Genomic DNA, 18,174 nt, shown 5'->3' with positions numbered 1-18,174 from the left:
GAACGTATGGGAAATCTGTAATATAAAAACTGCAGCAATACTACAAAATTTAAAAGTACTGCCAAAAATGACATGCTTACAAAGATAAACTACATCCTAAGTAAAGGCTTTCTGTCATAACAAAAATTGTAGAACTTTATAACATCAAAGAGTAAAACTAACTAAAAATAAAAACTTTGCCATCCAATTACTTAGTTCATACTGGGACAATTTCTAAAAGGCATTTACCTTGTGTCTAAACCCTTTTTAATAACATTCTATCACTGTCCCTGTCTTTTACAACTTTACTACAGTATAGTTTAGTGGCATATACTTCATTCATTGTAAATGTACAATTCAATAATTTTATTAATTCATAAAGTTGTGCATCCATCACCACAATCCAATTTTAGAACATTTCCATCATACTTGAAAAGATTCCTTCTGTTCAATTGTAGTCAATCCCTGTTCTAGCCTCCAGGCAAGCACAAATCAGCTTTCCCCAATTCTTTCTCCCCCCTTATAAAATCTACCCGCAACATGAGACATGAAAAAGTACAGATTTCTGCCTCATAAGCACTTCCTCTCTTATCCTGCTCAGCAATTTCATCAGTGTGAAAACATGATCACTAGAACTACGCAATGAGGAAAAATTCCTCTGCTACTTTTCTACCTTCAGGATACGTGAAACAGAGAGAAGCCCCGTCTCTTTTCAGAGCTCGTCATTTTTAAGTTTTCAACCATGGGTAATTAGGAATGAAAATTTAGAAAAATTTAGTATCACAAGTTAACTACAAAGAGTGACATTTTCTTCTCCCTAGCAGAAAATGTAAGTTAAAAAAAATTCCTTTATTAATAGATCGTAAGAACTGTCTCATTGCTTTATTTGGCATTTAAGTAAAATATAAATGAATTATATTCGATGAACTGCTAGTTAATAAATCGCTACTTTGCAAAATGGCCAAAATTAGGTCTAGAATTCAAGCATGTAAATGCAAGGTAGCTGTAAATTCTAAGGAAGCTTTCTAATCAAGCACTCCCTGGGGTCCAAACAATGGGCACCAATTTCAGCAAAGCTGTGGGCAGGGACGATCAGCCAGTGAGTATACAGGCTTCACAGTGCTAGCTAGCCTGCCTCCTGACTCAACTGATTATTAAGTCAAAAATACTTTATGTTGTGTTTTATAGTCTTACCCAGAATAACTATTCACATAATAATTAATCAAAAAACAGAACTGTGTATGAAGTAATGTACAAAGGAAAAAATAGATCATAATCACGGTGTCCATGTAGCTTTCTATAATTAGTAAGGGGAGAAGCCTAGAAGATACATACCTCAATCAGTTCACACTCAAAATATGTTAAAGTTTTCAAACAGAATGCTGTATAACTGTATATGCATAGATGGTGTAACTATAATGTAACAAAAATTCATTTCATAGATTTTACTGATTTATAGTCACTTGTGATATATAATTTACCTCCATCAATTTTATACTTAGAATGAAATAGTGATTGAGGGCATTTACCCAAAGTCAGTCATATCTAAAAAGCAAAACTAACCTTCACAAATATACTGCAGAGCTGCCTGCAATAACAAGAATGAAAGTCTTTTCTTAGCTAAAGGAATGAGCTAGCAGGTGGGAGTTAAGCTCAAGCAGAGAGTTCCTCAAATAACAGGACCTATGAACTGACCCTAAAAGGAAATGCTGATGATTTAGTCTCTTCAAGGCAATTGAAGGGTGGAGGACCAGACAGGACTTTCCCATGTTCTATTCCTTACAATGTGAACCTCCCCTCCTGGCAGGTTCCTCAGACAGGCTGACTGAGACGAGTGGTGACAGCACAGAGCAGCGGGGGCAGCAGAATACTCCGTTTCCAGAAGCTTCTCCAAGGACTTAAACTATCCTGCCCTCGCACAGGCCTGCTGGCCAGCCCACACCCTTTCCTCTTTTACTGGTGCCCAGCCTACTCCTCTCTCCATTTCAACTTCTCCCTCCCCTCCAAGAACAATGACTTCTCTTTCCTTATCCCCTTAATTTTGTATTTTAGCACTTTTGGTATATTCTAATTCACATTAAAGAATTTCTCAGAGTGAGTATCTCCTATTTTGGAGGGCATCTTCATGCCATGTATATCATTTCTAAATACACTTATGAGCTTCCTGACAGAAGTATGTAAGTCACTGTCTGCATATCTTCATTGCAAGTAGAACCAATTTACTAACCAAGGCTTCATTCTGCTGACACTGTCCTCGATGTCCTGCCTAATTTCATAAGTTGACTCTAAGCGGAAGAGATTAAAGTTCCTCAGGAGGTAATCATGAAGAGTCAAAAACTGCAAATTCAACTTGGGAAGAGCAAGACAACCTGAAAAGGAAAATAACATCCATATTTGAATTATTTTTTTAATCAGACATCTACTCTCTCTATAAAAAAGCCATTACAAATTTGGTAAGCATCTAATTTAATGTCTAAAATACAGCATATTTAATAAGGTCTTATTTCTACTTCCACACATAAGTGAAACCAAGTTAACAAATGCTATACATTAAGAATTGAAAATAAAAAATGAATTTCATTAATACAGGTAATCTGCATATCAACGATTCATATCCAAATAGTGCTTCTAAAAAGTATCTGAAGATGCTTTTATATAGTCTCAAGTAGTTTAAAAATTCTTCCTTTACTACCTAACTTATACTTGGCAAATCTTGAAACAAATAATGCCACCATAAAATTAGTCTAAGACAAAATTACCAAGAAAACAATGAATATATTACATTGTATAAATCTATCTCCAGCGACCACTACTGTGCTCTTCTGAACCTGTGCCTTCCTGCTAGACTTTAAGGGTAAGGTCTTGATTGTATATCACTCCTCGAGTCACTTCCCTTCTCTGACTGTTAATAAACAATATTCTTTCCACTATCCTCACTTTACAGTGCTTCCCTTGAATAATAAGTAATCAAACACTCAGCAGCAGTATCAAAAGGTTAAAAAAAAGAACCTAAAACATATTTTACTGGCAAATCATATTTTCATCACCCCATCTATACTTACCAAAGCAATAACACACCTAAAAGCAAAAAACACTGATGGATAAATTTCATATCGTTTATGCTAGTATACTGACTTAAAATCTAATTCAGCTGCTTTCAGGTCAGAGGCTGAGAAAAAGCATCTCCTTCAATAGCGTATTTTTATTAAAAGAGAAAAGACAAAATGCCATCATTTTACAATGCTCGTTGATTTAACAAATCTAGCTATTAAAACAGCAATGACTACTGATATGGCAAAAAAGGAGACAACCAGACATTATGTACCTCCTGATGAAAGTAAATATACTACCACCAAGAATCTTGCCAAAGAGAGAGAACCTCAGCCCAACTGAGCCTATGCATCCAGCTGCCAATTTGCAAGAAAAATAAAGAGCAGAGGGACATGCTGATAGTCACTTAGGAAAATGTAGACTATGGGAAACTATACAGATTAAACAATGCAGGTTCTTCAACAGAAAGAAAAGGAAGGGATATAGGGGGTACCCATAAGTGAAAGACATTTTTTTAAATGTGCAAGACTGACTTTAGTGTCTAGGGATGCATAATTGGGTGATAAAACTATTTTTAAAATGCAAGATAGTGATGGCTATAAAAGCCAAGAAACAAACGGTTACATTCAAGTAGACAGAGGAAGCAGTGACTAGAAAGGGGCACAGAGGAGGGTTATGGGATAGCTGACAAGGTGGTTATATGGGTTTCATGGTGTTTCCCTTATGATAATTATAATTAGTAAAGCTCTATATTTAGTGTTTATTTTATAATAAAAAGGTTTTCTTTACAATTCCTACACTGTATTTTTTTTTTATATCTGTCCCAGTTTTACACTTATTTTCTCTCCTTGGGAGCTAGAAGCAGTTTGGATAATCATGCAGCAATAGCTTTGATCTTTGCCTATTTCACAGCATCAGACACTGGGCCCCACAGCACAATCCCATCCATGGTCAATGAAGAACAGCAGCAAGATGCAGCCAAGTGTCTGAAAATAGCTGTATTAAAGCCCAACCATTTGGCAACTGATATTTTTCTGAAATTCTTTCATTCTATGAAAGGTGTAAAGACTTAAATTCACTAACCATGGGAATGAAAGAAAAGTAACGCTTTATACTAAGCAAAATACGTTTTAAACTCAGACCAACATCACTGAATGGTACCAAAAGCTAACTATAAGACTGTTTACATTTTTAAGGACAAACTTTTTATTAAAAAGACAAAATATTCTTAAGTGTTATTTACCGTTTAGGGACTGATTAGTCAGAGTTAGATGTCATACATATATGGTCACAAATGCTTTTAGTGTGAACAAGTTAAAAAAGTGAGAAAATAATGCATTAACCACTGTCAGAACATTAAAAAGGTATGAAGATAGCCTATTCTGAAATCTCATACAATTTTAGTAACTGGGGTTACAGGAGTTATGGCTCAGGATATGACCCTGAAGTAACAGTTTTTCTTTTAAATAAATGTACCAATACTCACACTGGCCATGTCTTTAAAATAGTCACATTTCTCCTAATACTGTTGCTCAAAACATTTCCTAAAAATTTTTGAAATATGCCTTCAAAATGTGTGAGAATGCACTTTGGCACATACTCAATTGTGGTGAATTCTCATCCTTAGAGGATGAGTGAAAGCATCTAGAAACAATCTGTTAAAATAGGTAGGTGAACAAACTAGGCAATATCATTTTGAATCAAAACTAAGGGTTAATTATTAACAAATGACAATGTCTTTTTATGGTGGTCATTACCTGGCTTTATAAGGAATTCAAAAGAGTCTCGAAAAGTCTTTGAAAATAAAGCACTACCAATCAAAGCCTATTATAGTGACACAATGAGAAGCTATACTTCCTGTATTTTTGGTCTCCTTACAACACAATTTTATTGCTTTTTAAATATTTTTATTAAAAGGGAAAAGACAATCAAAATGTCACCATTGCTTTATGATCATATTTCACAGGATGATACACACACATACACACACACAAACACAGACATACATGGGTATGGTTAAATTTAATAAAAATCCTTAATGCTAAGTATTCAAAAGTTTCTAGCTTCTAAAGTTGAACTTGAGTGTACCATAAAATTACCCTAATGTAATAGTGCACAGGAGTATTTTCAATTACATATGAATTCTAAACTTAGTTTCATGCTACACCTGGATCCTGTAATTCTTTATCATACCTTCCCCTGAATAGTACTCAGTTGGGACAATATTTTCATCCCATATGATTTTCTCAGTTGGATACAAAGGCATCTGGTTCAACTGCTGAATCTGAGAAATTCGACGTTCATGACGAGATACCTAAAAGAACAGGTTCAGGCAGAAAGTTAGAAGCATCTTTATTTAATCAAAATAATTTATGGAGAAACTCACCAAAAGTATGGAATGAGAAGTTTCATGTCTTGCAGTTACTACAGCACTTAACAAGAGATTTTATTCCCTTTTTCCATTCCCCCCCCCCCCCCCCCCCATAAATCAAAGATACAGGAAGTACCAATCGTGATGGTCTTTGGAATCAGACAGATGTGAGTTCAACTCCCAGCACTTCTACATATGAGCTACATAAAAACTGAGTAAGTTATTTCAACCTCCCTGATCTTAGTTTCCTTTTCATGGAAATAGATAAAACATCAGTCACCTCTCAGGTTTCTTATGAAAATGAAATGGAATGCTGTACAACAGTGTCAGAGTGCCTGGCATATGCCAAGATCTTAAAAACCATATAGCACTTAGCATTGGTTTATGTATGAAAAAAAATGGAAGCCCTAAAGTCCTAGGTGATAGTTTTCACTCTTGTACTAACTTGCTAAACAACATGGGAAAGTTTATTAATAAGCTGGCCTCGGTCTAATTTATAATGTGAAAGAGTTGGACTTGATGAACTCTATGTACCCTCCCATTGTTAAATTAGTGACTTATCTCAAATATTGAATTAAGTTTGTTGTCTAATTAACAGGTGCTAAAATAACAGTATGTTTGAAATGTGTGTCACATTCGTTTCAGTAGAGATAGCATTATTTTAGGAAAGAAGATAGTGTGAGATCATCTAAATAATATGCATATTTCAACCTTTTAATCAAAATTTGGATATCAGAAGAACCCAAAGCCTGAGGAAACCCTTTAGTAGAGGATAAATGAAAGATAATGCTGGAGTACTGTAACTTTTAAAAACTGTTTTCTTTTGGCATAACTATTTAAATTTTAAGGATGAAATCTTAGCTATAAGAGCCTAAAAGGCATAGAAACAACTTTATACTCAAAACTATTTTCCATTAGAAAGATTCCTGGAAAAACCCTCGTTTCTTTCTACAGTAAGGTTTTATTATTAACCCCTAAAATCTGACTTATGAGAGAAGATTTTACATTGTCGGGAAACTAAACAAAGAATTTTTAGGAAGCACTTATAGTCAGAGATAATGACAAGTGATTTGTAAGAAAGGGGGCAAAGATGGTGAACACATTTAATGCAAATAAATATATCGATAAAAAGCATTTTCCATGGTGATAGAAAAAAATAAAATTTAAAAAAATAAAAAAATAATTTTAAAAAGTATTTTCCTTACATGAATTAATTTAAAACCCTTCCCAAGGATTTCTCTTTCAATGGCACTTACACACCTGTCACCAGGCTTAAAACACCTGCTACAAAGCTTCCTGCTACTACCCCCAAAACTAGCATATCACCTTTCTTTATACAGTAAGGGATTATATTTTATACTCTGCTTTAAAAGTATTAGATTGGAATATAAGTCACAAAACCGTGTGCCCATTATTGTTCCATGTGCGTAAAAAAAGTACATATGCATCCACAGTGCATGTTTGTGTAGATATAAAAAAAAGCCTGAAACATGAAAAACAACTCAACCTTTTGGCAGTCAGAAACAAAAAAATTAAAACAAGCTATTATTTTTTTACCCGTGAGACTGGCAAAATTAGAATGACTCATAATATTCAATGTTGGTAAGAGCTTAAGGAGACATACTCTAATCCATTGTTGGAGGGAACATATACTTTTGGAGGATACTAAGACTGCATCTTTTATCTTCTAAATAAGCACACGCTTCATCAAATGATTTCACTTCTAAGTACCTCTCCTAAATGCCCACATATGGGCACAAAGAGGCATGTACAGGATTGCATCATTATCTGTAATAATAAACATTGCAAACAGCCTAAATTTTCATAGTGGGAGTATGGTTAAAAACTCATTCATTTATTGAAATATTTTACTGAAATTAAAAATAAGGTATATCTCTTCCCCTCAATTTTGCTATGAACCTAAAACTGCATTAAAAAATAAAACTTTACCAAAAAAAAGAATTAGTTTAAGAGTTAAAGCCTTCATTTTCCAAAATGATTGAGAAATCCCTTAGCATTCTTAAACCAAGTTACTGATTATTTTATTTCTAAACATTCCTGAATTTTCTAGTGATAAAGGTATGGCTTAATACTCAAGGTACTATATTTAAATAGCAGTGTGTAACTGTGACCTCTTACAGACAGGAATGGTGTCAGCTACTTATGTATCCCCAATGCCTTATGTAGAAGTTGCTCATACATGTTTGCATGGAATAAATCCATGCCATAAAGCAGTTTTAAGAGGTAAAAAAATTAAAAAAAGAAATCCAAGAGATAAGAAAAGAAATTGGATAAAACCAAATGATATCATCATTTCCAAAAAGGAAATTATCTAATCTTTAGCCAGGAAAAAAATCTGTACCAATCTACATCTTTAAGAATGATTCAGATAGGTAGAGAAAACCACATGCAAAATTCAAAGAAGATTAACATGTATTTACCAGCAATTCTAGAAGAAATTCTTTATCAAAAGTTGTGTCTTCAGTTTTAGGAAGAGTTGGTAACAAGCAGAGGTATGATGCCACCTGGTGGAGGGTGTTTGAACTGCAGAATAGAGAATATTCAAATCATATTTTAACAACTTACTTCACTTCTGAAACATGTAATTTTATAGACTGCTTAAAAAGTTTTACCTAGAAAATATAATCCTGTGACTCTGATACAAAATATCAACAATAAAAGTTAAACACCTAATACAGGGTTCTCAAAGGGTCTTCTGAAAATTTCCCATGGTCCCTAAGATCCTTTTAGGGATTCTGCAAGGACAACACTTTTTTATGCTAATACTAAGACATTATTTTTTTCACTGTCTTTACATATACAGTGACAGTGCAAAGCAATGGTGGGTAAAACTGCTGGCACAGATCAAGGCAGTGGCAACAACCAGTACTATAAGTAGTGCCTCGCACAGTTTTTAAAAAAAACACAAAATCCCAGTTTTAAGAAAGTCCTTGATGAATGAGTTATTAAACTTGGACCCCTGAGTATCTGCTTTTTAAAAAGTCTGTGTGACAAAACGGGTAGTCCACCATTTTGTATACAATGTTTACTTGAAAGAACTGACAAATGATGGTTATTCAGACTTGAATAAATGGCACACAAAAATTTAATTTGAAAAAAATAAACCTGTGCCTTCAAGAAAAACTGACAGTATTTGTTGCCAAAGATAAACCTTAAACTTTCATGTGAAAAACTTGAATTTTGGAAAACTTGCATTTGCCACTATGCGCTTGACAGCTTTCCACTACTTACACACAGCTTAACCACTCCCAATCCCCAAATTCCCTCACTCTATCCGTCCCTGGTAATCACGAATCTGTTTTCAATCTCTACATCTGTGCTTTTCCCACAAGGTCAAGTAAGCAGAATCATGTATTATATAGCCTGCTGATACTGGTTGCATTTGAGATTCACCCATATTGCTGTATCTTTTTATTGCTGAGTAATACTGTTGGTTCCTTTTTACTGCTGAGTAATATTCCATTATAGGGATATATCACAGTAGGTTTATTCATTCTCCAGTTAAAGGATATTTTTGTATTCCAGTTTTTGATAACTGTAAATAAAGCCACTATATACATTTCTGCACAGATTTTTGTGTGAATATAAGTTGTCTTTTCTCTTGGGGAATGTCTGTGAGAACACTAGATCATACAGTAAGTGCATGCTTAACTTTACAAGAAACTGTCAAATTTTTCCAAAGTGTCACTACCATCTTATGATTTCATTTATATGTAGAATCTTAAAAAAAGAAAGAAAGAAAGAAAGAAAGAAAGAAAGAAAGAAAGAAAGAAAGAAAGAAAGAAAGAAAGAAAGAAAGAAAGAAAGAAAGAAAGAAAGAAAGAAAGAAAGAAGAAAGAGGGGGGGGAGGGAGAGAAAACAAGAAAGAAAGCTAGCTAGCTCATGGCCGCCAGAGGGGGGTGGGGTGGGGAGTTAAAAGATACAAACTTCCAGTTAATATAGAACATGGGGATGTAATGTATAGCACTGTGACTACAGGTAACAATACTGAATTACACATTTGAAAGTTGCTAAGAGAGCAGATGCTAAAAGTTCTCATCACAAGAAAAAGAATTCTATTAACTATGTATGGTGATGGATGTTAACTAGACTCATTTTGGTGAACACTTTAATATTTCCAATTATCAAATCACTATGTTGTATACCTGAAATTAATATAATGTCAATTATACCTCAGTAAAAAAATTTTTTTAAATGTTAGGCTCAGAAAGCAGACTACCTAGGTTCAAATCCTTTCTGATACTTGCTGTGTGGCCTAAGCAAGTAACTATTCTGTGCCTCAGCTACTTTATATGTAAAATGACACCTACTCCTCTCACATGAATGTTTTCAGGATTAAGTTATTTACATACTTAGTAGAGTGTCTACCATATAGTAAATAAATGTATGCTATTATTACTATTTTTATTTATTTATTTATTTTTATTTATTTATTTATTTTTAAATATATCTTTATTGATTTCTGAGAGAGGATAGGAGAGGGAGAGAGAGAGATAGAAACATCAATGATGAGAGAGTCATTGATCGAGCCCGCAACCCGGGCATGTGCCCTGACCGGGAATCGAACCCCGATCGCCTGGATCCTAGGCCGACGCTCAACCACTGAGCCACACCCGGCCGGGCTATTATTACTATTTTTAAAAAAGTATATTAGCAGATAGCTAGGTGCCAGAGAATATAACTTCATAAACTTTAAGCATGCAAAAATTTCCTAAGTCACACCTGTAATATTACATATAATAGTCCCCTCCTTATCCACGGGGGATATGTTCTAAGACCCCCGTAGGACACCTGAAACTTCGAATAGTACCAAACCCTATATGTAAAAAACCCTAGTTTTTCCTATACATACATACTCTTATCTTTAATGAACCTCTTGAACTCTACCAGAAATGTGGCAGCAACTACTTCATTGGCAAATGCAGCCTCTCCAGTAATTTTATATCAGTACAAACCTATTCCTGAATCTGTGTGACCATCCCTCACTTGCAGTAAATGCCCTAGTGGGATTCGTTTCTGTGGATCCCTGGCTGAAATCTCTGTGTAGCCTCAACGCTTTCTGGCACAACAACTAGAACACAGTTTCTGCTCCTGTCTCCTACCCACAAATTTAATGCACTTTCCATCTTAACTAAGTATTTATCATGCACTGGGGCCATAACTTTTGCAGTTTGTGATGGAACAGCAAAACCAGCATGCATTTCTTTTTCCTTCTTCACAGTTTCAAGACTCACAATTTCTTTTTTTTTTTTTAATATATCTTTATTGATTTCAGAGAGAGGAAAGGAGGGGAGAGAGACATAGAAATATCAATGATGAGTCATTGATCGGCTGCCTAGCGCGCAAGCTGGGGATGTGCCCTGACTGGGAATCGAACCCCAATCTCCTGGATCCTAGGTCTATGCTCAACCGCTGAGCCACGCCCAGCCAGGCAAGATTCACAGTTTCAAGGCTGAACATTCATTCTTACCATAGATCTTAGCAAACTCAGCAAACCCTTTCTTATCTTATTAAACCAAGGAAGCCCTTTATGGCTTCTCTTTGGCACATTCAAATTTCCAGCATCACTATTCTTCTATTTTGGGGCCGCTATTAAGTAAAATAACAATTTCTTAAATACAAGCACTGCAATACTGCAAAAATTAATCTGGTTATCAAGATGGCAACTAAGTGACTAATGAGTAAGTACTGTACTCAGTGTGGATACGCTGGACAAAGGGATGATACACATCCCAGGCAAGAAGGAGCAGGACAGTGTGCAACTTAAACCTGATGATTGTTTATTTCTGGAATTTTCCATTGAATATTTTTGGACTGAAGACAGCCACAGATAACTGACACCACAAAAGGTGAAACTGTGGATATGGGGGGGGGGGGGGGCTAGTGTATGAACACTTTTTGATTTCTGTTATATGTTGTTTATGGCTGATGGGATACCAAGTTTATGTTCTATTCTAAAAAAATTTAAGATCCAGGAAAACTTTATGTTATCAAAAATATAATTTTACCAAAAAAAGAGAAAACATGGATAATTATATGTGTGACTCAGAGATACCACAAGCTAAAAGCAGCACTAGCTAGTTCCAGTTGTAGTAAATAGGCTAACAAGTGACATTACCTAAAATAGTGCAAAAATGATTAAAAGAAAAAATTAAAATTCCGTTTTCCACTCATGTTGCCTTACCTAAGAGGTCCAAATAACTTGACCAAGGATTCCCGAGTATCCACTTCTGCCACATTTGAGAGGGCAAAATCATAGAGTTCAGGGAAATGTGCGAAAGCAGCTCTCTAGAAAAAAACAGCAAAAAATAGAAATAAAAATCAATAATTAATGTCTACCTATTAATACAATCAACTACAATTCATATACACTATTTTTTAAAAATATTAATGCACTTATTTTTCATATGCTTCTCATGTGTGACCTCTGCCTTACTCAGCCAGAAGCATTCAGTACACTGGGGAAAAACTAGAACTGTCCTAGCAGAAATACAAAAACAAAGAGTCGGTGTTCAGTTTTTTATTTCTAAACTTGTACTCTGAATATATAATAAAGCCAGCTTCACTGACCTGAGGGGAGAAAAACAAAACAAAACACTTTATTATCAAGAACTCGCCTAACAACGCTAAAAGAAAGTTTTCATTTACAAGGAAAATTCCCACTCAAGGGAGAGCTTGAGAGAAAGGCCAAAAGCATTGTGTGCTTGTGTCCTGCTTTACTTTGGAACTCCGGAAAGAGGGGGCCTTGCAGGTTACACCCCCAACCAACATGGGTTAAGAAGCAAGAAAACAGAAGTAGCAGCATTAGGTTGATTTGATAACATCTCCAGTCTTCCTTAATGCCCATGTGGCACAGAGAAGATCCAGGGGTTTTCATGTACTCCACAGTGGATCATGCAGAAGGATGCCAAGGTTATGGATGAGCCTGCCATGGATTACTTCAGGCAATGGCAAAATGAACCTGCAATCCAAACCTGAAGAGTGAGCTAAGCTTGGAAATGAATGAGAGCTCTCAGGAGAGTTCAAGAACAAAGCTGGGGCCTCGTTACCAGGGAAATAGCCGAACTCCTCGTGAACAATTGCTATGCTTTGCCTATGCCAGAACAGACCACATGCCATGCTGGTTATGGTCACTTGAAGGGCAGGGTCAGGACAAAAACAATAATGCTCTGAGAAAAGAGGCAAAAGACATCTGAGCTGGGACAGTGTGCAGATCACTCCTCTTCCAAACAATGAGGGTTAGTGTCTTCATGTATCCAGGTGCCATTTGGGAAAGAAGAGGGAGAACAGAGACTCCTTGAGAGGTAATGGAATTGATTATGAAAGACAGTTGAACTTAAGTTTGACTGAGTCTTTACCCAAAAAATGCCTTTAGAATAGAAAGATCTGAATTACTTTAAATTGACAAATAAAAGCTTCTTTCTGTCACCAGAGAAAATGGAGCTCCAGAACAAGATTTGAGATCATTAAGAGAGAACACAAAGGTATCTTTTTCACATCTGAGCTGTACTGATAAATTTCATTAGCTGTGTTTATCTTTAAAATGTACAAAATGGCCCGGCCGGGCATGGCTCAGAGGTTGAGCGCTGACCTAGGATCTAGGTGATCAGGGTTCGATTCCTGGTCAGGGCACATGCCTGGGTTGTAGGCTCGATCCCCAGTCGGGGGCGTGCAGGAGGCAGCTGATCAATGACTCTCTCATCATTGATGTTTCTCTCTCTCTCTCCCTCTCCTTTCCTCTTTCTGAAATCAATAAAGATATATTTAAATAAACAAACAAACAAATAAATAAATAAAATGTACAAAATGTTGCCCTGGCTGGTGTGACTCAATTGGTTGGAGCATCATCCTGTACACCTCAAGGTGGCAGGTTCAATTCCCAGTCCGGGCACATACCCAGGTTGCAGGTCTGATCACCGGTCAGGCTGTGTACAGGAAGCAACCAATCGGTTTCTCTCTCTTCTCTTTTTCTCCCCCTTTCAAATCAACAAAAACATGTCCTCGGGTGAGGATTAAAAAAAAATGTTTTTAATAAGAAATAAGTCAAATGTACAATACAGTTATACTACTTTGTCATATACTGAAGTATCTCCTTTCATAAAATACAACTGATATTTAAATGCACTTAAATTGGCCCAGTAACAATTATTTCTGAGTGTCAAATATCAGTATGTAGATTCTCAGGATGAGGCCAATGAAAGAAAGCCATTTTTTTTCATGGGCTCAAAGTTCAAGATGAAAACAGTAGTAACTTAATATCTTTTCTATTTGTACTATACAAATGCTAAATTATTCAGGACCTGACATTATGGAGCAGAAGCGAAGGCTATCAAGCATTTCAATTACCTGGAGAGAAGTAATTCTATCATAGTGAATGGTGGTCATCTCATTCTCTGTCAGAGCATTTCCAGTCTGGTCATTAATCTCAAAACCAGTATAGAACTTAAGCATGTCCAAAAGCTGAAAGGATATATTTAAATTAATGAAATGTGTGTAACATAAAAGCAAGAGAGCATGAAAGACACTATTTATTTAAAATAATAAACAAGTCTATTTACCTTCTCAGAGGTGCTGAAAAACTTTATAATGTAAACAGTACCACAAACATTTCAGAACATATCCAAATGTGTTTTATTTCTGTGAGAATAGGTATGTATGTGCCTTGTGAATGAATTGTTAAGTCTATTTCATATACATGACCTACTTATCCAGAAAAGAACTTAAACTCCAATCCCAATAATAAGAGACAATAACGATCTAATGAAAGAAAGCCAATCATTTTAATGGGAAAAAAAAAATCTATCTACATCACTGCAAATTTATAGAATTACACCACTACAGGGAACTCAAGTCCTTTACTTAGGCCACTTAGAATTTTCTGAAGGAGGGTTTTAGAATTCATGATTGGAGATACTCTTCTCTATATGCTGCTTCTATGAGGGAAAAAAGCAAGGTGGGGAAAGCTAAATAATCTATCCCTCTCCTCAGTCTCCATGGCTATCAAGATGTTCTTTGGCTCATTTCCTGCTGCTAATGGAGGCCTGCTTTTCCCTGTGGCGGCAGCATCAACACAGTTCACTGGCTGCCTTCACCCCAAATCTTTACTATCCTTAATTCTAATCTATGGCATATCAGATAGTAGGGTTTTAATATGAGTCAAATCACTGGAATTTAATAACAGAATGAGAAAAAAAAGAAACGCTCACAGACATAAAAGAAGTCTTATAATATGTAAACACATAAAAATTGTATCTCTAACTAGGATCCCATTGAAAGACAAGTGTTAGAAGTGTGTTTGAAGGCTTTTCTTCTGGATGACATTTACAAATACAAAACCCTAATACTTCATCTTCCTATCCAAGTTAGCAAATAAAGCATATACACTTCCACACTATCAACTGCCTGCCCCCATCATCTCATGGAAGGAGAGCCATGGTATTAGAGCATAGTTCCCTTGAAATTAATGCTTGTCATCTATTATATTCCACAGTGGTTACGAGGGACTACATCACACATAATTTAGTAAAATAATAATAAAATCACATATGATTAACAAAAGGTTATAATATATCAGTAGTAGAGGCCACCTACATAAGAATATATTCATTTTGCACACTAAGACTTGATTTTACTTAAAAATGACTAATTAGGAATTTTCATTGTTCAATTCAATATAAAGCAAAATTGCTGGTTGTCATGTGCTGGTACTCCTAGTTTCACGGCAGAGAAAAGCTCAATTTAGAAATAAGAATAGTAACTTATGTTCAGGTACATCAATGCTCACCTGGGAAAAAAGATGGCCATCCTCTTCCCTATGAACAAGGTTGGAAAGGTAACAGTGAACCAAAAGGTGGGAGTCATCCAGGATGGTATTAAACCAGCGCCGTGTGGGGAGTAGAGCCTAGGAAAAATAAACACCACAGCAATAAGTCTGCAGGTTCTCTGCAGCTGGATGGAGGTAAAAATACTGATAAAGTGTTAATCACATCCAAAGTGCCCCCCAGTCTCCCAAAGACATCGTGCACAAAGCAAGGTCCATGTTGTAAATAAACTGTTAATATTTCTCAAAAAATACAGCACTGAAAAATATCTCAAAGATACCTCAGCCAGTAAGTTTCAAACAAAATCCTTTATGAAATGTCAATGTGTACTGTGTGTAGGTTTAAAAATGGAGCTGCTTTGAGAAAAAAAGGAGTGAGGAGCCCTGAGTGCAGGCTCCTTTTTCGGTTTCCACTTACCACATCCCCCAATCAGTCAGCAAGATGATACTTTGAAACTGTGAGTCAGTTTGAAAACCACTAACCTAATCAAACACCCTCATTTTATAGGCGAGGTTACTGAGATCCTCAGAGGTTATGAATTAGTTACTGGCAGAGCCAGAATTTGAATAATCTCATGAAAGACTCCTAGTCCATTACTCTAGTCCTCATGTCAAGAAATCACCCTACCTTTCCAGGTAAGGAGCAAATTGAAAGGATTTTCTTTCATTTTTCTTCATTAAAAGGAAAAGGAAAGAAAATACATTCAATCTGAACTACATCAACTCTACATTTGAACTTTCCATCAAAATCTCTTACCTAGTCATATGAAATCTTCCTTTTTAAGAACCTTAATTTTTAAAATTGACAACAGCAGCTACATCTTTCTTCATCAACATTAGGCACATTTTTAAAAGTGAGATTATTAAAGAGATGGCCATACACTTGTGACTTGAGCCACTACTGAGAACTCTATGAAGGGGTATTAAAACGTGACAGAAAATAAACTGCCGTTGCTCAACTCATGTTTAATAATGATACTAAATAATGTTTTTTCTACAAACAGCAGCCATCTAAAAACTTCAAGGGTTAATTGCTTTTGACTCTCTTCATGAGACACCTTTGAAATAGTTACAAACTAAGGACAGTGAGTTGATAAAAAATTATTTCACATATAGTCATATGCTTAATCTTAGCCTCCTTAATGACTATATAGCAGAAAAGTCACTGCACACTTCTTACCTCTAGATCAATCATAAGTTCAATGAATCTTTCACAGTAATGAACTTTGTCCATAGTGACAGGTTCTAGACGTAACAGAGAAAACATGTTAGAATTTCTCACTTAGGTTATTCTGTGGTCCTAGGTCCTAAAATTGGCAGGTATTTAAACAAGCTCACTTGTCCCTTATTTGTCAGGACTGGACTCTGAGATCAGAGGAAGGACCTCACATAGATTTCAAAAAAGGCAGGCCTGCCCAGCTGGGCATGGCTCAGCAGTTGAGCGTTGACCTAGGATACAGGCGATCGGGGTTCGATTCCCAATCAGGGCACATGCCCAAGTTGCGGGCTGCAGCCGATCAATGACTCTCATCACTGATGTTTCTATCTCTCTATCCCTTTCCTTTCCTCTCTCTGAAATCAATAAAGATATATTTAAAAAAAAAAAAAAAAAAAAAAAAGGCAAGCCTTATCCTTACATGTAGCTCTACAAATATCAGAAAACGAAAATCTAGGTTGGATCAGAAACACATAAAACAAGATTTGCAAAAATAATTTAAAGTGTTAATTTTTTAAAACCTGTACTGAATGATTAGATTTTGAAGAAACTTGAGATATAAAAACCAGAAAGGCAGTTTTATATCAGTTCTTGCCCCACTTTTCTTATTGTCTTCATGTGCTAAGCTTCTACAACTTCCTTCATATGCATAAATACATACACATATGTGTACATGTGTGCATACAAAGATAATGTAGAATATATAGAAAATGGGTGGGAAAGACATACACCAAACTAATTAAAGGGATAATTTTTATGACTTTTTTCCCACTGTACATGTGTTCCTTGATATTAACATGTCAATGACACATAGAGCAATAAAATATTTTTTAAATCATTATTTTATTGTATACTATCCATGAGCATTAATGTACTTTAAATAACATTTACATTTTAGTTTTTAAATAATTACAACCTTGTGACATGACATACTTTCAGAGTAAAAGTTTTTTTTTTCCTAATGCCAGCAAACGGACTACCATTTTACCAGCAAAACCATCCTGCCAAGATTGTTTCAATTAAGGAGGCAATTTCAGGGTCCCTACTGCTGCTTAGTCTAAGGGCTCCCAGCAGCAACTAACGCAGTGCTAGATCTGCAGAAGGCACCCTACAAATGCTTAAATTAATCCACTTATTAAATTCATTTGTATTATACAGGAAAATGGAAGGTTTTATGTCATGAAAGAAATGTGAATACTTTTGTGACTAACACATGGAAATGTTAACTGGAACTTTTCCATGTCTGTAATCCAGACCCTAAAATTACATAACCATAGAATTTCATAGCTGGAAAAGACTTTACAGAACATCTACTTTAGCTCTGCATTTCCAGGTGAGAAACAAACTGAGGACCAGAGAAAATGACTTGATAAAAAGGCAGAACAAAGTAATGGCTGATTAGAACTGGAATCCAGGTTTTCTGCGACACAGTCTAGGTCATACAGCTGTTGAAATTAAAGAATTTAAAGGAGCAACTGTTAAATCCATTCAAACCAGTCCTCTGTTGATATCTTTTGTTCTTGTTACTGATGAAGGAAAATATTTTTGCCGAGTATTAAAAATGTGGGCAAACTCTGTAGTCTGTATTTTTATTTATAACTTGAGAAAATTACTGGCAATGGCGTCCAGTCTGAATACAATGGTTGGCCCTCAACTTCTGAGCCCTGGTGGATAGAGCTGCAAGTTTTGAACTAGTCACTACTGGGTATACTGTTT

General features: G+C 35.6%; 1 protein-coding gene across 2 annotated transcripts in view; it reads right to left on the bottom strand.

Moving 5' to 3' along the window:
- The window catches only part of AQR (aquarius intron-binding spliceosomal factor), an 88,721-nt gene that overhangs the window by 44,491 nt on the left and 26,056 nt on the right, over positions 1-18,174 (bottom strand). For both annotated transcript variants that reach the window (XM_016220406.2, XM_016220407.2), the window contains 7 exons: positions 16,423-16,487; positions 15,207-15,323; positions 13,769-13,882; positions 11,607-11,710; positions 7,843-7,945; positions 5,224-5,344; positions 2,207-2,348 (listed from right to left, as the gene is read on the bottom strand). In XM_016220406.2, the coding sequence (XP_016075892.1) occupies positions 2,207-2,348; positions 5,224-5,344; positions 7,843-7,945; positions 11,607-11,710; positions 13,769-13,882; positions 15,207-15,323; positions 16,423-16,487 (766 nt within the window). The remainder of the gene's footprint in view (positions 1-2,206; positions 2,349-5,223; positions 5,345-7,842; positions 7,946-11,606; positions 11,711-13,768; positions 13,883-15,206; positions 15,324-16,422; positions 16,488-18,174) is intronic.

This window comes from Miniopterus natalensis, chromosome 1 (genome assembly GCF_054644295.1).
Source record: "Miniopterus natalensis isolate mMinNat1 chromosome 1, mMinNat1.hap1, whole genome shotgun sequence".
Taxonomy (NCBI): domain Eukaryota; kingdom Metazoa; phylum Chordata; class Mammalia; order Chiroptera; family Miniopteridae; genus Miniopterus; species Miniopterus natalensis.
This window is presented reverse-complemented; position numbering and strand designations above follow the sequence as displayed.